The 23667-nt window shown below is 41.7% G+C and overlaps 1 protein-coding gene and 1 pseudogene across 9 annotated transcripts; both read right to left on the reverse strand.

The window, feature by feature from the left end:
- On the reverse strand, nucleotides 1–2551 carry LOC110734499 (aldehyde dehydrogenase family 2 member B7, mitochondrial-like). Of its 9 annotated transcripts, none has more exons than XM_021914665.1 (5): nucleotides 1760–2355; nucleotides 1517–1670; nucleotides 1280–1367; nucleotides 1097–1164; nucleotides 1–555 (listed from the first exon to the last, which is right to left on the reverse strand). In XM_021914665.1, exons 2-5 carry the CDS (start codon nucleotides 1545–1547, stop codon nucleotides 512–514), a joined length of 231 nt encoding a protein of 76 aa, XP_021770357.1. In that variant the 5' UTR covers nucleotides 1548–1670; nucleotides 1760–2355; the 3' UTR covers nucleotides 1–511. The 9 variants fall into 9 exon arrangements, 3 of the variants coding, with proteins under 3 accessions (XP_021770357.1, XP_021770356.1, XP_021770355.1); XR_002513826.1 differs by having other exon boundaries at nucleotides 16–555; nucleotides 1253–1367; nucleotides 1760–2353; XR_002513823.1 differs by lacking the exon at nucleotides 1–555 and adding an exon at nucleotides 2362–2551 and having other exon boundaries at nucleotides 871–1367; nucleotides 1760–1928.
- A 17619-nt stretch (nucleotides 2552–20170) lies between these two features.
- On the reverse strand, nucleotides 20171–21759 carry LOC110734159 (annotated as a pseudogene).
- Nucleotides 21760–23667: the final 1908 nt, after the last annotated feature.

Consider the following 23667-nt stretch of genomic DNA (forward strand, 5'->3'; position numbering starts at 1 on the left):
TGATTCATATGTTTTTCAGGACTCTACAACTAAGCAAATTAGAGCTCTTAGATCTAAACAAGCTGGATTATACAAGTTCAGTTGTTCTTCTTCTTTTCCTGTTTCAATAGTTCTTCTTCTGTACTTTCCTTACAAGCTAGTGCTTCTGTCCCAAGCTTAGTTTATTGCATGCTAGGCTTGGTCATATTTCTGTACAAATTATGTCTAAATTGACTGTTCCTTTTGATTCTATTAAGACAATTGATTTTTGTTGTGAATCATGTGTTTTTGCTAAAGCTCACAAATCTCCTTTTCCTTTGTCAAAATCTCATGCTACTTTTCCTTTTGAGTTAATACATGTTGACCTCTAGGGCCCTTATTGGCAAGCTACCATAACTGGTGCTCATTACTTTCTCACAATCCTTGATGATTGTTCAAGGATTACTAGAATTTGCACCTCTCATCAGGTTTTTGTGTCTACAAAGAGCCCAAGGTCTAATAAGTAGTATATTTGGGAGCAGCTGACAGTAGCTCATATGTAATCAGGCCGGGGAAGAAACTGACCCTGAAAAGATCCTGAAACGTGGAACAGAAATCACACTGTACATAAGAGTATATATATATATATATATATATATATATATATTATATATATATATATATATATATATATGGGATGATTCCGCTGAAAACAAGGCTTATGCTGAAAACAACAAATCTCAACCATTCATTAAAGCCCTAAGATCATTCCAATTTTACATATAATCAATTCAACCGTTTTAAAGGTCACTACATGCTAAAATAATGTAACTTTATATATATTGACGACATTTACATAGAGTCACTATATATAAAAATAACGTAATTATATCAATTTTGACGACATTTACACAAAAGTCATTATATCAATTTTACAACATTTACATAAAGGTCACTATATACAAAAATAGGATAACTACGTCAATTTTGATCATATTCTCATAGAAGTCACTATATACAAAAGTAGGGTAACTATATCAATTTTGACCACATATACATAAAGGTCACTATATATAAAAATAAGATAACTATATTAATTTTGATGGTAACCTCCAACCATAGACAAGCAACACCGTACCTAATGGACGAGCCACTTGGATTCCATACCTTGCTGCGCGGCTTCCGCATCCTCCATATTCCACCTTCCTGCCATATGTTGTACAACAACCGAATGGTTTATTGCAATTAAAAGCCAGGAAATAAATGATAAGACAAGACTTGTAGAGATTAATACTGTAGAAAGTTCCATGGAATAATCTACCCTGCTACACCAATTGGTTCATGCAGAGTCTGTACATGATACGGTCCATCAACAGGAAAGGTGAGACCGTGTATCTTATCTGCCCAACCTGAGGATCAGAAATCAAAATAAGTTCTCTGACAATAACTTGTTCTAGGGCCACAAAATATAAGAAATGTAACCTCACTATATTAGTTACTTATTTACAAGAAAAATGCCATAGCTTAGGGTAATCTTGGTTATGGAGTATTTACTTACCAGCATAGTACCGGAAAAGGCGTGCAACCATAGGTATTTCAATATTGGCAACTTGCTCATAAGGCTTTCTACTATCTCATGTTTCTAAAGCAGCAATCGCATCATTATGCTTTTCAATAAGATCTGCAAACTTCAAAAGGATTTTTGATCTTTCCTGCAGTAGATCAACGGTAAAGTTGGCTTAAGGCATATTTACAACGTAAATCGAAGTATAATTTCATGAATTTTCGGAAATTTAGTTACATAAGCAATCATCTTTGGCCATGGTCCTTCATCGAATGCTTTCCAAGCAGCAGATACTGCTCTGTTCACATCTTCGACATCTCCTTCAGCAACATCAACAATCACTTTCCCAGTCCGATTAAAAACTAAAACCTAAATTATCATTATTCGACTGTAAAAAATCCAACAACTATCCAAGTTTTATTATCAAAGATGCAAAATCAAGCTAAAATCACAAAAAAAAAAAAAAACCTAATTTACTCAAATCAACAAAAATATACACAAATGTAGATCAAAGAATGCCATACAAAGAAATTAAGTCAAATTTTGACATAATTACACTCATATGAAGCCCAAATAAGCATGAAAAAGCTCAATTAAAGCGTAATTACTGCTACATACAACTCATAATTGAATTTGTGACAAAAGAAAATCGACCCAAAATTACACAAAAAAACCTAATCTACTAAAATCAAGCAAAATCACACAAATGCAGCTCAGAACTACTCCACAAAACTGATTCAAATCAAAACTCAAAAAAATCTAATCGAATAATCAGTTTGATTTCCAAAAAAACCATAGAATATACCAAATTAAACAAAAATCTTAAACAAAAAACTCACTTTTTTGAAGCTAACGACGATATTGATGAAGATTGAAGCAAATTCTAATGGCGATTTTGATGGAAATTGAAGCAAATTCTTCTGTGTTTAGTGATTCACTTTTTTGGGAGAAGGAGAGAGTAAGAAGTGACATGGAGAACGTGAGAAGGAAGAGAGAGAACAATAGAGTAAAAAATAGAGGAGAGAGAAAGGATTATCATATATCAAGAAATAAAACCCAGCTTAAGATTAAAATATCACGCGGATATAATCTCATCCGTTGATTAAAATTCAATGGTCTAGATTATCTGTTTTTAATTTTCAGCTTTAAACTTGTTTTCACATGATCCATTCCCCATATATATATATACATATATATACATATATGTATATATATCATATATATATACATATATGTATATATATATATATATATATATATATATATATATATGTGTGTGTGTGTGTGTGTGTATATATATATATATACATATATATATATACACATATATATATGTATACATATATATATATACATATATATATACATATATATATATATATTACATATATATATATATAAATATATATATACATATATATATATATGTATGTATGTATGTATATATATATAAATATACTACCTCCGTTTTTTTTATGTGCAACTTTTGTCATTTTAGTCCGTTCACTATTATGTGAAACTTTCTTTTTTCATTCTATTTTGGGTAAACAAAAACCCTAAAAATTACAAATTTTCCTTTACTTAAAAATTCAGATTTTCTTAATGTTACCCTTTTTTATTTAAACACAATAACTTTTTTGTCTAATCTAAAATAATTAACCTAATTTTACCCACCCATTTACTCATCTCTCTACCCACCAGCCACCACCCATTCACCCTCTTCATCTCTTTCACCTTCACCCTCATCCTCTTCATCTCTTTCACCCTCACCCTTCATCTCTTTCACCCTCCTCCCTCAAAAGTCACGACCACCGCCTTCTCTTGTCTCCATTCTCTCATTCCTTGTTTATTCACCACGGCAGATCTAGAACCTTCTCCATCTATTCCGCCGCCTCCTCCGTCGTCGTCGTCTTCGCAATTTACCCTTCCTCCTAAACTACCTCAACATCAACAACAACAACCGCCTAAGCAACAACAACAACCTCCTTGGCTTATTTAGCGTCTCCGGTATCTTCGCCTTCTTCAGTCATCACTGGAAGATCTTTTGGAATTTTTGAACAACAACATCATCAACAACAAACGCAGCTTCGAGGATTAATTAAGCCTTCTCATGTCATTTTTGGAACTTCTTCTCCTTCTATTGCTGGAAATAATGCTTCACAAACTCCGAGAACTAAGAAAAGGTTGGTTTTGTTTGGATTAATTTTTCATATGAATTTGTAGATTGGTGTCAATTTTAATGGGTTTTCTTTTGATTTTTGTAATACAGGAAGAATCTGATGAAGAAGGTGTGTCATGTTCCAGCAAAAGGTCTTTCCTCTGATAGAGGTGGGTTTGAGGGGTGGGGTGGTCTGGGTTGGAGGTGGTTAGGGGTGGTGGTGGAGGGGTATGTTAGAATTCTGGGTTTTTTGGTTAGGGAGGGGGCTGCCGGAAAAAGGAGGGAAAGACGTGAGGGTGGTGGTGGTTTCAGGGAGTTGGTTGTGGTGGTTTCGGGGGGGTGGTAGTGGTGGTGGAGAAGTCGGCGGTGGTTTTGGTGAAGGCGGCTGTGGTGGTGGCTGGGTATGGTGGTGGCAGTGGGTGGTTTGATTAATTAACCAAACATTCTCTCTCCACCTTAATTACATACTCCTATAATATATTAATCACCATTATACTATCTTAATCTTTGCTCTTCAATCTTTTGCCTCGTGAACCGCAACTTGCCCCCAAGTTGCACATAAAAAAAACGGAGGTAGTATATATATATGTACATATATATATATATGTACATATGTTTATATGTATATATGTATATATATATATGTATATATATATATATATATATATATATATATACATATATATATTGATTAGGGGATTTTTATCCACCAATCACCGTCTGACAAGTGGACCAACCAGGTTCCGCCACGTGTCCTTCACGTAGGCCAATAGGAGCCTGCCACGTGTCAATCACAGATACGTCCTCTACGGACCAATTGAGACACGCCATGTGTCCACCCATGCCAAATGGGAAAACCGGCCAACAAGGCCCAATCCTGTTTAGAGGCCCGGTCAGCCCTAGGTTTACCCTAAACCTAGAGAGTGGCACGCTTCTCAAGACTATAAATACTTAATTAATCCTCATTAAAGAGGATCAAGCAATTAATCTCACCTGAAGAACAGAACAGAAACGTTACGGAACACACTAATAACCGGCTGATCTCGCTAACAAAGCAGATTACCAACATTAAACACTCTCACCTAGAGAGATCTTATTACTTTAATTTCCGTATTAATTACTCCTTAATCAGGTACTAACTTGACCGTTGGAGGCGGAGCTCTCAGGAGTCTCCGTTATTTTGCAGGTACAGGCGTCCGGTTCCAGTCTCGGAATTGTAACTCTCCCGCAGGACATCAGAAAACCCCGAAACATTTGGCGCCGTCTGTGGGGAGAGTACTTCAGAGATGGCATCCAAGTCTGTACCGACTCCTGAAGAGAGGCGTCCCCTAAACGACCCTCAAGTTCAGTCGGACCATGACACCGAAAGTGAATTTGAAGTTGAAACTCATACAGCTCCAGACGGGACCCTAAGGGCCCGACGTACCCGTCATACCGAAAGGAGGGAACGGGAGCATCTTCAAACAGGAAGCGGGCCAGCAGGCGCACCGCCTGCTCGGCAACAGCCGACTGATGGGTCTGCTCCCATCACAAGAAACGAACTCATGACCTTCATGAGGGACTTCAAGGGAGAGATTCAAGAGTTGATCAACAAGAAGCCGCCTGCTTCAGTCAAGGAGCAGTCGGCCAAGAAACCTTCCACTTCACTGAAGAGGAAGCCAGTTCAAGGGCGAGAGGCGACTCCTCATCCTAAATCTAGGAAGCGGGAGCCACCTGCCCTTGATTTCACAAAATTTCGTTATCCTATAGGAAATAGGAAACCGGTTCGTCATATTCAGGCGGACGGGTCAAAGCAAACGTTCACAGATGCTCGGCTACTGCTAGAGCAGAAGAAGAGTGACCGATTGTCAGAGTCGGCTTCTACTTCAGACTTTCAAGACAGTTTGCGAAATGCCTCGATGAGGCATACTCAGTCGTACCATGAGAGTCAGTCAGGCGGCACCTCCCGTCAGTCCGGCTTTCATAGTGCTCAGGCGGTACCAAACTTACCATTTGTGCCGCAACAACAGTATTTTATGCAGCCACCTCCCTTTGGTGGACCTACAGCAAAAAACATCCAACCTATGGACTGGCAGCTACGGTTGCTTAGACTTGGTGAACAGCCGTCGGCCTTCTCCAAGGAAATTACTGAAGCCGCTCAGCCGGCCAAAGTGAAAAATGTACTAGTAGGCGCCTATGACGGCACTACTAACCCAGAAGACCATCTGATGGCATTCACCAACCTGATGTACCTTCAAGGGTTGGATGATCCCACTTGGTGCAAGTGTTTCCCAGCGACTCTCAAAGGAATCGCACAGCAATGGTTCGGCAACCTACCGACTGGTTGTGTAAATAGCTTCAGGACGCTTGCTTACTTATTTGCCTCCAACTTCGCCATGAACATCCCTGCGAAGAAAACGACCCTTGATTTGGGAACAATTCAGCAGGGCGAGAAGGAGGGGCTTCGCTCTTACATCAGGCGGTTCAACCTGATGAGAATACAGATTTAAGGGTTACCGGATGAGGTAGCTTATACCGACTTTTTTAGAGGTCTCAAAGATGGGTCTACCTTCAAATTTGATTTGGTTCGAAAAAGGGTGGCGACTCTTCAAGAGGCCTTGATTGAAGCAGAAGCCTATATACAGGCGACTGATCTGTGTACGATAAAACAGTCGGACGGGAAAAGGTTCGACAAAAGAGAAGGACGACAGAAACAGTCGTCAAACAAAGATGAGAAAAGAAAAGAGGTCTGGGCGGCTGATTCCTCTAAACAGCCGGCCCAGAAAAAGAAAAAAGAATTCAAACCATACTCCCCAAAGTATGTGTTTAACAAGGATAACCAGTTTATCCTAAAAGAAATAAAGGGACGGATCTCAATTGAGAAGCCGGTCCCCATGAAGGGTTCTGCAAACAACCGGAACCAAGATAAAATCTGTGCTTATCATGATGACGTTGGTCATCACACCAATGACTGCATCAGTCTCATGCGGTACCTAGACCGCCTGGCTGAGCAAGGTGATCTTGACACTTATGTCAAGAAATCTACGGGGAACACTTCCTCAAAAAAGCTGTCGGCCAAAAAGAATCAACAGGCCGACAGCTCCGATACAGATGATGCAGTCGTCTACACCATTGCAGGCGTCTTCTCAGGAGGCGGCCCCACTATTAGGGGTAACAAAGATAATATAAGGCGGTTAGATGTAAATTCCGTTCACCAAGGACGGCCGTCCAAATATACATTTCCTGAGATTGTCATCACTGAAGAGGATCTAGGAGGGGTAAGGGGGCCGCATGACGACCCTCTCGTTATTGAATGTAAAGTGGCCAACCAGAGAGTTGGCCGAATCCTCATAGATACCGGGAGCTCCTCAGATCTCATCAGCAGCAAATGTCTGTCGAAACTGAAATATCAGACTGACTGCATACATCCGGCCTCCCACCCTTTAATAGGGTTTGGAGGAGGAGTCGTCCACCCACTGGGACGAGTAGATTTACCCATTCTCCTGGGCGAAAAAGGGGAAGGACGACACATGGTAGTCCGGTTCCTAGTAGTAGAGGAACTCTCGGCCTACAACATGATTCTGGGTCGACCAACCCTGAATAATTCCAAGGCTGTTATAATCCCGTCTCTTATGTTGCTCAAGTTTGAGAGGGATAATGGAACAGTCGGCTCCCTAAGGGGAGATCAGAGGATGGCCCGAGAGTGCTATCTCTCGGATGTCAAGCCCACTGTTATGGCCACTGGGTCAAGTGGTGAAAAAACAGACCTTGACAATGTCAAGGAGAGTGCGCCTGGTCAAGAAGCAGGCGGCAAAAAGAGAAAGGCGTCCCAGACAGAGTCCGCAAGAAAAGCGAGAAAATAGCAATCATTGGCAGAGGAGCGGCCGGATGAGTTCCGCCCTCAGCCGGCTAGAGAGCATTCGGACCTGATCTTAGACGACTCACGTCCTGACCGAACAGTCAAAGTTGGGACGACTGCTCTGAGAAACCTTGGTGACGACTTTCACAACCTATTGAAAGAATACAAGGACATCTTTGCATTTGAAGTCCATGAAATGCCAGGCATTAGTCCTGATCTGGCGGTACATAAACTCGCTGTGGATCCGAAAAAGAAGCCGGTACGGCAAAAGAAGCGGAACCATGGCGAAGAAAGAAGTCAGGCGGCAGCCGCCGAAGTTAAAAAATTACTTGATGCAGGGTTCATTCGGCAATGTTACTTCCCAGACTGGGTTGCAAATGTGGTGCTTGTTAAAAAGCCGAATGGCACCTGGCGAATGTGTGTAGACTACACAGACTTAAACAAGGCGTGCCCCAAAGACAGTTACCCTCTGCCTAAAATTGATAACCTGGTCGACTCAACAGCCAGCCATGCCTTGATGAGTTTCATGGACGCCTATTCTGGTTTCCATCAAATTCCCTTATGGAAGAAAGATCAGGAGAAGACGGCCTTCGTCACTGATCAGGGGTTATACTGTTACACGGTCATGCCGTTTGGTCTTAAGAATGCCCCGGCTACCTTCCAACGAATGATAAACACTGTGTTCTTTGATCAGATTGGGAGAAACGTCGAGGCATATATTGATGATATGATTGTCAAGACTAAACTTCAGAAAGATCATCTGACGGACCTCCGAGAAACTTTCGCCACACTCAGGCGGCACCATGTCATGCTCAATCCCAAGAAATGTGTATTTGGAGTTGAGTCTGGGAAATTTCTCGGATTTCTTATCAATCAGAGAGGAATAGAAGCGAACCCTGAGAAGGTGCAGGCGGTCATTGACATGCAGTCGCCTCGTACCATCCGAGAGGTTCAGAAGTTAACAGGTTGTCTGGCGGCCTTAGGAAGATTTCTAAGCCGATCAGGCGACAAATGCCTATACTTTTTCCAGGCAATTAAGAAAAAGGCAAGGTTTGAATGGGGGCCGGATGCTGAGGCCGCCTTCCAGAAATTAAAAGTTCACTTGCATTCCTTGCCGAGGCTGGTCAGCCCTTTGCCCAAAGAGGTTCTCTACATGTACCTGGCCCTCTCTGATCATGCGTTAAGCGCTGTTCTCCTTGCTGAAAGGGACGGCTGTCAGCTCCCGGTCTACTTTGTCAGTCACGTACTGAAAAATGCCGAGTTGAGGTATCCCCTAGTGGAGAAATTTGGTCTTGCACTCTTCATGGCTGTTAAAAAATTGAAGCCCTACTTTTTGGCACATACAATCGTCGTGTATACAGACCAACCTATCAAGCGGCCGCTGACCATCATGGAGTCGTCAGGCCGAATGATTAAATGGGCCATAGAAATACAGAGCCTCGAAGTTACTTTCGAGCCTAGAAAAGCAGTAAAGGGGCAAGTCTTTGCTGACTTTATTGTTGAGATGACTCGTCCTCCGGACTCTCGTGTTACAGACCAAGTCTGGAAGGTATATGTGGACGGAAGCTCTACTTCAAATGGTTGTGGAGCAGGCATCATATGTCAGTCGCCAGAGGGCGACAGGTTCGAGTATGCTCTACGCTTCAGTTTTCAGGCTTCAAACAATGAGGCAGAATATGAAGCTTTACTAGCCGGGATCCGCATGTCCAAGGTGGCAAGGGCAAGAAAAATAGACGCCTGTTCCGATTCACAATTGATAGTGAGTCAGTACAATGGCAAATACGAAGCAACCCATCCGGCCATGATCAAGTATTTATAGGCGGTCCGACAAGCAGTCGGCTCCCTTGAGGATTTCCATCTGATCCAAGTGCCGAGATCAGAAAACAACCAGGCGGATGCACTGTCAAAATTAGCATCATCCGCCTCCTCTGATACTCCTCGAACTGTTTTTTGGGAAGTAATGGAGAAGAGAAGCATCGAAGAAAACCCTATTGGAATCCTAGACAGAAGCTCAACCTGGATGGATTCAATCAGGGCATATCTGACAAACGGTACACTGCCGGATGATCCTCAACAGGCGGCAGCACTGAAAAAACGAGCCACCTGTTTTGAAATGATTAAGGGAGAACTTCACAAGAAGGGGTACCTTCAACCCTTCTTAAAGTGTGTTACTCCAGAAAAGGGACGAGAGATACTAGATGGTCTTCACTCTGGTTACTGTGCTTCTCATATAGGTGGTAGGATGCTTGCTCAAAGGGCAAGGCGGCAGGGCTACTTTTGGCCTACTATGGAAGCAGATGCAATGGAGATGGTGAAAAAATGTGACAAGTGCCAAAGGTTTGGCAAACTAATTCACCGTCCGGCTACTGACCTCACTACCATTCACAGCCCACTACCGTTTGCTAAGTGGGGCATGGACATTCTGGGTCCATATACGCCTGCTACAGGCGGAAGGAGGTACATACTTGTTGTCGTCGACTACTTCACTAAATGGGTAGAGGCGGAGGCGGTAAAGGGAATCAAGACGAAAGATGTAATTTCATTCATTTGGAAAAATGTCATCACTCGGTTCGGGGTTCCCATGTCTATGGTTTTTGATAATGGTCCCCAATTTGAGACGCCTGTTCTCAAAAGCTGGTTGGGTGACCAAGGAATTGCAAACTACTTTGCATCTGTCGGCCGTCCACAAGCAAACGGCCAGGTAGAAGCCTTTAATAAAATCATCTCAGACGGTCTCAAGAAAAATATTGAACGAGCAGGCGGCCTATGGGCGGATGAACTACCACATGTTCTCTGGGCCATTAGGACGACTGAAAAAGGGGCGACTGGAGAAACTCCATTCCTCCTAACTTATGGTGCGGAAGCTGTTCTTCCAATAGAACACTACGAGCCGACTCTTCGAGTAATGCTATATGACGAAGAGGCAAACTGGGAAGCCATGCGCCTGGCATTAGACTCACTTCCTGAAAAGAGGGGCAATGCTGTTTTGCGCCATGAGATCTATCGCCTGAGAATGACTAAATCATACAACAAAAAAGTACACAGGCGTCCACTCAAAGTAGGGGACTTTGTACTTAGAAAAATGGAAGCAGTTGGTAGGGCTAATGAGTCTGGAAAACTAACTCCCAACTGGGAAGGACCCTACCGAATCTATGAGGAAGTCAGGGACGGTACCTACCGTCTGGAGACACCAGACGAACAACCGTTGCCTCGAACTTGGAATGTAGATAATCTTAAAAAATATTTCTTCTGAATGATGTAAAGTAAAGAGCTACCTAATAAAGTTTGCACTTACTATTCAATTTTGTATTACGAGGGGCATGCCGTCTGTACCTTTACAGTCGGCTACTCTCCATTGAGTTTTTCACTCTATCTTCAGAGGGGCATGCCGTCTGTACCTTTACAGTCGGCTACTCTCCATTGAGTATTTTACTCACAATACTTAGCTAAAACGATTAGGGCCTGGCCGATCCTGTGCCTAACAGGCGGCTACCCTTCTTTTACTAAGCACCTACGTTCACCAAGAACTTACCAAGGCCACCGGCCGAATGATCAGACCAGGCGCCAAGCCAACTGATCAAATCTACAAAACTAATACGACCTGTCCCAACATCATAGCAGGCGTCCGACGGCATCCCTCCGGATGAAATTCGTCGCAGAGAGCAGCTCCCTTTTGGGTGGAACATTGTTCTATAAACTAATTACACGGCACCTATACGACTGTCCCCAAGGGCAACCACGTAGCCGTTTTTGAGACAAGGATAACTCTATCACTAACCAAACCAGTGGTAGCAGTTGACATCTGAGTCAGATGACCGCCTGTATTACTTGGGATAAATGCAGGGGGTACCTATTGAGTTAATAGCCAACAAACATTGGCGAATCAAGGGGTCTAGCCGGCCTACGCCGCCTGGTACCTCTACTTCTCAAACAAAAGTGACGGCGACTGAGTAACTCCAACGTTAACTCATAGTCACTCCCTCAAATTTGGTATGGAACCTAAAAGGTTTGAGTCGTCCGCCTGTTTTTAACAAACAAGGGCACTCAAACCCCTATTCCTACTAGGTAACCTATTGAGTTAATAGCCAACATTGGCAAATCAAGAGGATCAGCCGGCCTCCGCCGCCTGGTACTTCTACTAAATCTAGATTGTGACGAAGACTAAGTAACTCCTATGTTAACTTAACAGTCACTCAAACTTAGTATTGAGCCTAAAAGGTATGAGTCGTCCGCCTGTTTTTAAACAAACAAGGACTCTCAACCACTACTCTTGCTAGGTTAACAAATTATGAGTTAAAAGCCAACATTGGCAATAAAGGGAAACAACCGGTACCCGCTGCTTGTTATCTCTACCACTTAATTCCTTGGCGACTAGGTAATACTCTATTTACTTGGTCAGACCACTTTCCTACTTGGTTAAAATTACAAAAAGACAGGCACGCCTGCCTAAAAAGGATCCAGACAAAATAGTTCGAATACCGATTGAATAAATGGCCGACTGATCGTCTATCCTGGAAACAGACAACCAGTCGTCCAGGGGCATAGGCGGCGTACTAACTATTTGTACCTGTCTGCAACGTTCGGCCATGTACAACAGTCGGTCTAGTGAACAATGGGATATTAGATATGGAATACTTAGACAAATTTGAAGCAAAACAAAAATTCATTAAAAATAAGCCGGTCATTAAAGACCAGCAAAATATTCAAAGCCCCGGCTCCCTGGCCGGGTAAATACAAAGAAAACGGCACGCAGGCCGTGGAAAAAATACATTAAGCTTAAGAAGGGGGCAGTTCAGTATTAGCAGCTGCCGCCTGGTCAGCACTCTTCTTGCTGGACTCGGCATCAGCTGCATCCTTTTTTGATGCCTCACCCCCAAGTGGCACAAGCGCCACAACCGGCTCCTCCTCCTCCTCCAACGCATCTCCCAACGCCTCTTCTTCAGCAGCCGCCAGGATCTCTTGATTATATGTTTCCGAACACTGGCGGTACGTTCTTTCCCAAGAGGCAAAGTCGGCATTGGGGAACAGGCGGCCCCAGGTCATGCGCTGGATTTGAGCGGAGTCTTCCATCATCTCCCGAACGAGCTCTTTCTTCTCTTGCTCGGCCTTTTCCGAGAGCTCTTGGGTAAGACTTTTCTCTTGGCTCACCAGGCGTTCTTTTACGCTGGCCAAGGATTTCTCCATGGCTTCGTAAGAGTACATTTTTTGGCGAAGAGGTTTCAGCTCGGCCTTAAGATTTGTGATGGTCGCCTCCAGCTCGTCATTCTTCTTCTGGGCCGCCTCTAACTGAGCCCGAACAGCGGCGGTAGCCTGCGCCTGATAATAAAGAATATCAATGGTCAGTACTTCATTTTGGGCAATTTGAAACATTGCCTTATCACAGTTAGAGGCGGCCATAGCTTTTGCAGCCTTTACCTCTTTATTTTTCCGATCAAGCGGCTTGCGAAGGCCGTTAACTCGGAGCAGGGCCTAAGTAAAAAAAAAAAAAAAAAAAAAAAGAAAAAACAGGCGTCAGTTTCCAAACAAAAAAGATAACAGGCGTCCTGGAATTCAAATACTCAAAAAAGTATACCTCAGCAAGGACCCCTGCAATCCCATCAAGGTCAAGGGTGCCGGCACCCCTGACCGCCTCCCTTTCAGATGGAGGAACTACTTTGATCATGGACTTGGCTACCTCTACCAAGTCAAGCCCCTGAGGGCCGGCTGCATCAAGCGTAAAAAAGCAAGTTAGACCTAGTCAAGAAGGAAGTAAGTGTAAAAGTTTTTAGAAGTAATTGTCCATACTTCTAGGCGGCCCCGCCGGGGTTTTAGAAGAAGTGGTCGGCTGCTTCTCAGCCGCCACTGTTTTCCTGGAAGACCCAGGAGAGCTTGCAACAGTCGTCCTCCGGGCCTTGGGGTCCGGCTGTTGCGTGGAAGAAGCTCTTGGAGTGCCCGACTGGAAAAAAAAAAAAAAAAAAAAAGTTAGTATATGCATAAGACAACTCCTAAAAGAGGAAGAGTTTCGAAGCCTACCAAGGGTGCCCCCTTGTTGGGGGAGTCGGTACAAGACTGTTGCATGAGAGAGGCCCGCAACATGGCCGCCGCAGTCTTGGATGCTGTTATTTTACTCATGGCGTCAGCTGCAAAAAATAAACAGCAAAATTAGTAAAGATCCCAAGTAAACAAAGCGTGAAAAAAACAGAGTATTTGTCAGGCCGGCTACCTCTAGAGCACCGACTGCTGAGGCCACAGGCGGCCAAAAAGTACTCGTCATAGAGCCACTTGAAGCTCGGGACGCAGTTTAGGGGTACTTGCTCTCGTACCCCTGAAGTAGAGTTCACCCTAGTTTCTACTTTGAAGAGTCCTTTGTCTAGGATCTCTTTTTTAGCCTTTGGGGGAACAGGCGGCATGCTGCGGCCGCCTGCGAGAAGAGGCGGATCCCTATTCCACTTGTTAAAGCGTTTGTTTAGCTCCGTGTCTGAACCCTCGATGATAAGGAAGGTGTTCCGCCAATCCTTCCATTTGTTCGCCTTACCTCTCGTCATGAGGTAGCCCCTATGACTTGTTAATTGGTACCAGCCGGTACCTCCCGACTTAGGGGTCCGGCTGAGATAGTTCATGTGGGCGAAAGCCTCAAAGCTTGGCTCCACCCCGTACATTTCGCACCCGGCCACATAGCCGAGTACGTTTACCCAAGAGTTGGGGGCTAACTGCCATAACCCCAAATCATACCCATCTAAAATCCGCTGAACAGCCGGATGTAATGGGAAGCGCAGTCCAGCTTTGATGGCCGCCACATAGCAGCCAAAGCAGCCGTCATCATAGCTGGTACCAGCCGGCCAGACGACAGTGTCTTCTGGATCCGGCACGAACAGTAAAAATTCGGGGCCCATTCTGTGGTTAGCTATAAAGCTCTCCACTTTGTCTTGCATGGCTGCGATCCGGCCCCGGGGTACCGTGCAGTAGTAGGGGGTGTTTTCCTCTCTGTAAGAGGCAGACGGCTCCGCCCAATTGTCCCCCTTCTCAACTGCATGAGAAAGCCTCGCCTCTTGCAGGCGGCTGTTTCTTTCTTCTGAGCCTGGAGAAGCGTGGCCAGAAGAGCTGGACTCGGACTCGTCCTCTGACGAGTCCGAAGAGGACGACTCCTCCCCTCTCCCAGAGGGGCCCGCCTCCTCTCCCTTAGAAGGAGCAGGAGGAAAATTAGACATATCAACGGTAAAATGGGAAGGGACCACCTTGACCCCTCCCTCAGAACTGCCGGCTGTCAAGCCGCTTTGCTTCACTTCTACATCTGGCGCCTGGTCAGATGTTTCACTAATGAGCACCCTTTGGGAGGAGCCGTCCGAGTTTGAGATCATAGCAGTCTTTTTCGTTCTGGCCATCACGTTCTGCATAGACACAGATACAGTCGGACTTTGTATAAAGGGCAAATATGGGTCCAGAAAAGGGCAGGCGGCACTCCTAGTCCTAGATTCAGCCGTCCCCGGTGACCGGCTGATCACTAACTTAGGTCGTGTCGTGTGCTTCCGTGGTGCCATTTCAAAAAATAAAAAGAAAATTAAGAGTAAGAGAACTGAGTTACCTGAACGAGTGACGGTTGATGAAGTTCTGGAAATCCGGTGCAGTCGGCTTGTCAGAACAGGCGGTAGGCAGAAAAGGTCCGAAATGTCAGAGCAAGTTCAGGGGTCCGAATGTTCTCGCAAAGTTCTCAAATGTGAAAATGACCGAAGTCAGCACTTCCTTATATAGGCAAAGTGAGAAGGCGAAGGGTCGCTTCCAAATTCAAAATTTGGGCAGGAAAATCTCTCGGCCATTTGCAAGGTGACACCTGTAGCAGGCCGTCGCCTGTCACCGTGCGGCACCTGTCACAGGTGACACGTGACCAGTCACGTGCCACCTGTGAGGGGCAAATGATTAGGGGATTTTTATCCACCAATCACCGTCTGACAAGTGGACCAACCAGGTTCCGCCACGTGTCCTTCACATAGGCCAATAGGAGCCTGCCACGTGTCAATCACAGATACGTCCTCTACGGACCAATTGAGACACGCCATGTGTCCACCCATGCCAAATGGGAAAACCGGCCAACAAGGCCCAATCCTGTTTAGAGGCCCGGTCAGCCCTAGGTTTACCCTAAACCTAGAGAGTGGCACGCTTCTCAAGACTATAAATACTTAATTAATCCTCATTAAAGAGGATCAAGCAATTAATCTCACCTGAAGAACAGAACAGAAACGTTACGGAACACACTAATAACCGGCTGATCTCGCTAACAAAGCAGATTACCAACATTAAACACTCTCACCTAGAGAGATCTTATTACTTTAATTTCCGTATTAATTACTCCTTAATCAGGTACTAACTTGACCGTTGGAGGCGGAGCTCTCAAAAGTCTCCGTTATTTTGCAGGTACAGGCGTCCGGTTCCAGTCTCGGAATTGTAACTCTCCCGCAGGACATCAGAAAACCCCGAAACATATATATATATATATATGTACATATACATATACATAGATATAGATATATATATATGATATATATATGTATATATATATATATATACACACACATACATATATATAGGGTTGGGATCCAATGAGAAATTTCTTAAAATGAGAAGAATGAGAAGGGTTAAATGTGCATATATTTTGAACTAAGGATTAATACCGTTTTAATCCCAACTTTCACCAATTTAGTTTCACTAATCCCAACTTTGGATTATTCGTCAATAATCCCAAGTTTAAGGTGGCCTATCATTCTTCATACCCAACCGGTAACTAAACCTGTTATATCAGGTCACTTTACACGTGTCAAGTCCTGATTGGTCTAAAAAATTTTTTTAAAAAAAAAACCAAGCTAACCTCCCCTCCCCAACCATCCCACCCTAACCTCCACTACCACTGCCCAGTCTGCCGCCCCTCCCCTTGCCGGAATGCCGCGTCTCCCCCACCCCTTGCGTCGCCGTTTTCCCCCCTCCCCGAAACCCCCCCCCATTCCCCCACGCAGCCATCGAAACCCAAAATTGTAGCCTCGAAACCCACAATCACAGCCACAAATCTCCAAAATTGCAGCCACCAGCCACGAAAACGGAGGTTTCGGAGAAGGTTTAGGTGTTGGGGAGGAGGGTCGAAATTACATAGGGACGAGGACGGAAGGGGTAGAAATCGGGGACAGGAAAGGGAGGGTGGCTTGAAACGGGAAGCGGAAGGGAAGAGGGGGTGGGGTTGGAAACACGAACCGGAAGGGGAGGGGGCACCAAAAACATGGACAGGAAGAGGAATAGGGTCAGAAACAAGGATAAGGGCTGGGGAGGGGGTTTCTAATGGGGGTGGTCTGGTGGAGGGGGCTGGTGGTTTTCGGTGAAAGGGGGCTAGGTAAAGGGATTTTTTATTTTATTTTAAGATTTTTGTTTGAATTAAATCATCATTATTATTTAAAAAAATGTTAAAAAAAAATAAAATCTTAACAAATGACAACGCAACTCGTGGCAAATGTAACCTGCAAAACGAATTTTGGTTTTTTTTTTAAAATATTTTTTTAACCAATTAATTTGTGACACGTATCACTTTAACCAAAAAAAAAATTAACCCATTCAACCGGTAACCGATTTTTGGGATTGAAGAATGATAGGCCACCTTAAAGTTAGGATTATTGAGGAATAATCCAAAGTTGGGATTAATGAAACTAAATTGGTAAAAGTTGGGATTAAAAAACAGTATTAATCCTTGAACTAAATATGCATAAATTTTATACTAAATGTGCATAATTTATTTTGACCTGCTACTTTTTTTCAATTTTCTAGGAAAACTAAAATTTATGACCATTATGCACATTGAATTTCGGTCAAAAGTTTTTTCACATTTTATTCAAAAAATATGCACGTTTAGTGGAAAAATTATGCACATTAAATCCTTCTCATTTTAAGAAACTTCTTCTTTGACCCTAAATCTCTCTCTCTCTCTTACAATTTAGGGTCAAATGAGAAGGACCTTAAAATGAGAAGGATGAAAAGCAATCTCATACATTCAAATAAGATGATCTAATGGCTCTAATTATATGGTTCATTAATGGCAAAAATGTAAATAATGTAAAATTTTCTGTTTTTTCCTCTTGTGTTCCTTTTTATCTATTTTCCTCCATTTTCATCACTTCCCCAGATATTTTCTTAGAGTTCAAAAGAATTTTCCCCACCCTATTCATCACTTCCCTATTTTGTTTTCCTAATTCTCTCTCTCTCTCCTCCCCACTCCCCATCCTTCTTTGTCCTCCATGTTAATCTCTTTTCCCCACCCTTTTCATGACTAATTTAAGGTTTGTGTGTCATGGAAATTATCACAATAAGAAGTATTGAATAACACAAGAGATTAGAGCAAAGAGTAAAACTCAAATATGCATAATTTTTAAATTAAATGTGCATTATTCTTGTAAAAAATGTACATATTTTAAAAATGATATGTGCATATTTACTAGCAGAATGTGCAAATCTTTTGTACTATAGATGCTTAATTTTTGAGTTAAATGTGCATAATATTGAGTATTTAGTAGATGAGCTTGCAATACAACAATAGGAATTCACCTTGTTAACGAAACTCGAAAATACTTATTTTTGGGCTTGCAATTTGCTCATAACCACAATCACGTTCTCATTAGAACATTGAATAATCTTTAATGGAAGAGAGAGAGAGAGAGATTTATTGCAAAAAAAGTCAAAAAATGAAAGCAAAAAATGTATGTGCATAAGTTTTGAATTAAATATGCATAACTTTTGTACACGTGCATTATGTGCAGGTAAAAAATGTGAACCGTTGGATTTTTTTGGACGATCAAGATTCCTTCTCATCCTGATCTTATATATATATATATATATATATATATATATATATATATATATATATATATATATATATGTATATATATATATATATATATATGTATATATATATATATATGTATATGTATGTATATGTATATGTATGTATATGTATATGTATATGTATGTATATGTATATGTATGTATATATATATAATAAAATAAAAATACACTAGGCGAAAATACGAATTCCCCACCGGTTCAAACCCCCCAATTCGCACCGATTTTGAACCGGGCTTGATTTGGGGGGTGCTAAAACCCCATAGATTTCGCACCGGTTCAAAATCAGTGGGAAAAATGACATTTCGCACCGGTTCTTGGGGAAAACAGGTGCCAAAAACCGAACTTTTCGCTCCGGTTTTTACTTAGAACCGGTGCCAAAAGTCTCCAAAAATATTTTTAAAAAAACTTTTAGCACCGGTTCTTTTCCAAAATCGGTGCCAAAAGTGCCCCAAAAAAATAAATAAATAATTTTTTTTTTTGCACTTTTTTCACTTAAATTGTACCAAATACTTATATATAATCATAATATACATAAAACACATATATTTTCTTCAAGAAGTTGTAATATTACACTTTAAAAAACTAAAAGAAAATGGACATATAAACACTAACATATATATATAAAAAAATGGACATATAAACACTAACATATATATTTTCTTCAAAAACAGCATACTGTCTGAGTTCCTGCAGGAGCTGTCCTGGTCTTGTGCTGGTGGCTGCTCTGGTGGCTGCTGTGTTGTTGTGTGTTGAGGCTGTTGTGCTATTTGCTGTGCAACTGTTTCTGTTCTGCTGCACTGCTGTGCCTCTGTCCTGTTCAGGCTGGCTGGGCATCTGTTTGCTTCTATGGCTGTGTCTCTGTTATGTTCAGGCTGGCTAGGTGACTGGTTCGAGTTCTTGAGCTGCTGTGTTTCTGTTCTGCTCTGGTCAGGCTGTGCTGGGTGTTTGCTGCTCTGCTATAGTGCTGTGTTGCTTGCTGGTTTGGCTGCTCCGGGTCAGGCTGCTGTTTTTGCTGGGTTCTGTTGCGGCTGTTGTGGTGCTGTGCTGGTGGCGTTCTGCTATTTCTAGAGATCACTTATGGGAAAAAAAAAACTCAATGCTAGAAAGAATAATCCATCAAATGCAAGGCACCAACAGACTAGAATAACAATTTACTACGAAGTCAGCAAAGATCACTCAAGAGCATTTGTAACATTAGTGGTTCTCACTTCTCAGACTTTGGCCATTATGTGCATTACAAAGTTGATTACCTTATAACAAAATACGTAATGCGAAGTACTTCCTCCTATCTTTTTCGAATGGCCTAAGTTGACATATATGGTCAGCACAAGTCAAGAATAGATCATAAAATTTTGATTACCCTGTCCTGAATCCTGAAGACATCTCTTAATTGATAAAAATAAAGACTTTGATAAAATCCAATGTCTGTTTGTCAAGCATACATCAGAAAAGATAGATATATGCAAACAACCATGAATTATATTGCAAATCGCCTCTTACCAAACTGATGATTGTTTTCAAGTATCACTCATCCCATCTCAAAATAATATTCAGTCATCAAAGATCAAACCTTGCTAACTTTGATCATTATTATTTATCACACTACCTATAAATACAGCATATAAACCATAAAATGATTTTTCTTTTGGATTAATTTATTGAGATGAATTTAATTCTAACTGTATCATTGTTCATTGTTGGGAGAAGAGGTCCAAATTCATATTTCCAATTAAACAGTAGTAGTAATGGGAGAATAGGTCCAATTTCATAGTTCAATTATCAACCAAATTTGTTTCAATTATCAAATCAGGCTCATAATTTCTTCTCTAGCAACATAATCGCTCCTTAGTATTAGAAACTTCGACTACATAAACCATTTTACACAGACATAATCCTACACAAATGGTTTCCTTTATCCTATAGCACATTATTTTAATTACGCAAAGCTCAATGCATATATGTTGATATTATAACATTTTATCTCTCTCAAGAATCTCAACTCTAAAACATTTTAAATACTATATTATGAATTCATACCTTGTTGGCCCACATCAGTCCGCAAGCATTGCACAAGGTTCTTGGACCAGCTGGTCCGCGTCGCATTGCTGGTGTATCATTTTCACTAATACCACAATGTTGACACTTGTTTGAACTGGAAATTATAGAGAAAATTAGAAAGGGAATAAGCAGAAATTCGGAGATAAATTAATTACTATCCTTCAGCACATTGTGCATATGGGAGGAGCGGGGATTAAATTAACAAGGACTCACACAGTTTCTGGTCCCAGGCTTCTACCAACCACTAAGTTCTTTTTAGCTTCCAAATTGAAAGATGTCGAACCTTCTCTCAAAGATGCAAATTGGCCATTCTTGCGGTGCATCCTAGAAATAGAAAAGAGAAATAAAGCACACTGGTGTGAAGAAGCAATCCCTTGAGTTGACAAAAGTAATCACCTCAGCTTTTACAGTCTCTGTCTGCCTTGTTGGTTCAAGTAAAGAATGTGTTTACACGTACTTTGTGATGTGTGGTGTTATATATGAGTGAAGATAGCTACAAACCTCACGGGTTGGACTTAGGCACACGTACTAAACATTTGCTGCAATTCAAATTCTTGGATCATAGAGCCAACAGAACAAGCTGATACATCTTTATAAGTGTGAACATTTGGTGTGACAACTAATGAGTTCACAAGTTCTACAACATATCTACGACCTCCTTAGCATAGATAATAATAGAACTCCCGACAGACCAACAGTGAATACAGCAGCATAGCCATAACAATTTGGTAAACTGACTGAGAAATATGAAACTGAAAAAAAAAAAAAAAAAAAAACTTAGAGAAAAATCTCACCTTTGAGCAACCTCCTTTCATATAGTATACCTGATTTTGTTATCAAAACACCTTTCTTTTCTTTTCTCCCGAAACCTAACCAAGGAAGCTATCCGGTGAGATATAATGGATTTCCTCGCAGGACTTCCAGTGGCCTACAAATTTATTACAAAATCAGCTCAAAACATGTATATAGGAAACAGGTTATTAATTATATCGTTCTCACAAGCTTCACCAGAATCACCTACTGTATGTATTTTTTTTTTTTTTGTTAAAAAGTATTACCCTATTGTCTTGTCCAAAAGCAACCTCAGTTGTTGGAACTCCAGCATGAGTCTCACGTTCTCCAAGGAGCAAGAGCACTGCTTGGACCTGTAGTTTGAAACTCCAATAAGAAATGCTTCTGTCTCACACAAGCTTACTATCAAAAGTATTTTATAATCAGCATACGATATACAAGGAACATCAATAAGAATGAGAAATCAATAACACTTAGCATACATTTAAATTCATAACAACCAATAACATTAATACACAAATTCAATAGCAAACAGAACATTGAAATCTAAGAAACACTACTCAACTCTGCACATCACTTATCACACTACACACCACGCATGAAAAACGAAGACGAATGGTTATGACAAAGGAATCCCTCAACAAAAACCAATTATCAATCCATAGAGAGTAACCTCAAATGTAAAACAAATCGTTTTTACCACCTATACTCCCTGATCTTTGTAATGCTAGGCAAGAGAGACTTATAAAAAATTCTGACTGATATAATAACCTTAGATATAGAATCGTTGAACAATTTACAAAAAGACTACATATTTGAGCACTTCCTTATTTGAGCAAAAAAAAACAACACATATTTCCACATTCTTATGATCATAGACAACATTTAAAATAATGAAACTAATAAAACGAAGTTGTGCAATGGTTTAACACAATTGGGTGTTGAAAAGAGAAGAATATCTAAATTGACGACATGAATTTCATAAACCTATTAGACAACGACTCACACAAACCAATCATGTCCTAGAGAACAGGAAACCAAACCAAACAAAAAAAATATCAAACAGTATACAAAAACTAATAGAACTCAGGACTTCAAGGGCGGCAAGAATGCAAAACTGATGCAGAGCATTTGTTCTACTAAAAGTGACATTGGTGGCAATGGTGTTTGTTTTTGGAGTTGACGGTGAGGGGTTGCACAGCATAGCTCAATGAACAACTCAGTACACAGCATAATTATCAACAAAGTTGAAAGACATAACCACTCGAGCATAACTCAATGCACAACAAGTAACACAAACCGAAAAGGCAAGCTCACCAGACAACAGGTCCACTGTTCGAGGTCGTGCCGCCGTGACAAGGAGGCCGTTGTGGTGGAGGTGTAGCCGTGCGCGCTTCAATGACAAACCCTATATTACCACAACCCTAAAATTACTAAATTGAAAAGAAAATCAACAACAAACCCTAGATTGCGAATGAATTCGAGGGATTAAGTAGACCATAAGAAAAATCTTACCTCGAAGCTGCTTCAATGGAGGTGAGAAAGCTCAGAATCGGCTTCAATGAAGAATATAGAGCATGCGTGAGTTCAATGGAGGCCAGAGTTATGGAGAGAGAAGGAGGTGCTGCTTCAGTGGAGTGAGAAAGCTCGTAAACCACTTCAATAGAGAGAGAGCGAGCTGCTTCAATGGAGTGGAGTTCGGGAATAGAAGGAAATGCGAAAACGAGAGAGAAAGAGAAGAGCAGAACGAAGAGGGAAAGTAGGGGGGAAAAAAGAAAGAAGGAGAAAGAAATCCATAAACCGGTTTTTTTTAAACATTTCGCACCGGTTTGGTTAGAACCGGTGCGAAATCCCTTTCTTCCGTTTTTTTTTTCGTTTGTAATTCGCACCGGTTCAAACCGGTGCGAAAAAGATGATTTTGCACCGGTTTAATAGGAACCGGTGCGAAAAGTCATTTCCCCAATCCCGCCCATTTCTTTTGCCACCAGTTTTCAAGAACCGGTGCGAAATGTGCGGTGCCTAATTCATTTTTTCTACTAGTGAAAGTAGCAGTAGAAATACTGAGCACATAAATAATGTTGGGAAATTCTCTAATTCCCAAAGTATAGCCACTTTTTTTTTAATTCCCATTATACCGTCCACGTCACCGGTTCAGAGGGAATAATTTTTAAACCGCTTTTTTTAAAAAACCGCTACTTGAAGTAGCGGTGTACAGACTAAAACCGCTACTTCAAGTAGAGGTTTTCTTATTAGAAACCGCTACTTGATGTAGCGGTTTGTATTTACTAAGTATTTTTTTGCAAAATCACTTTCCCCTTTTCGTTCCTTGGTAAATTCAGTGTAGCTCAAACATCCCCAAAAAAATAAAATTCGACCATATGCAGTACTCCTCCCATCACCCCCCAACACATCAATCCCCACCGGAAGCCGCCGCATTTTCCGTCGACG

The sequence above is a fragment of the Chenopodium quinoa genome, unplaced genomic scaffold, assembly GCF_001683475.1.
Source record: "Chenopodium quinoa cultivar QQ74 unplaced genomic scaffold, ASM168347v1, whole genome shotgun sequence".
Taxonomy (NCBI): Eukaryota; Viridiplantae; Streptophyta; class Magnoliopsida; order Caryophyllales; family Amaranthaceae; genus Chenopodium; species Chenopodium quinoa.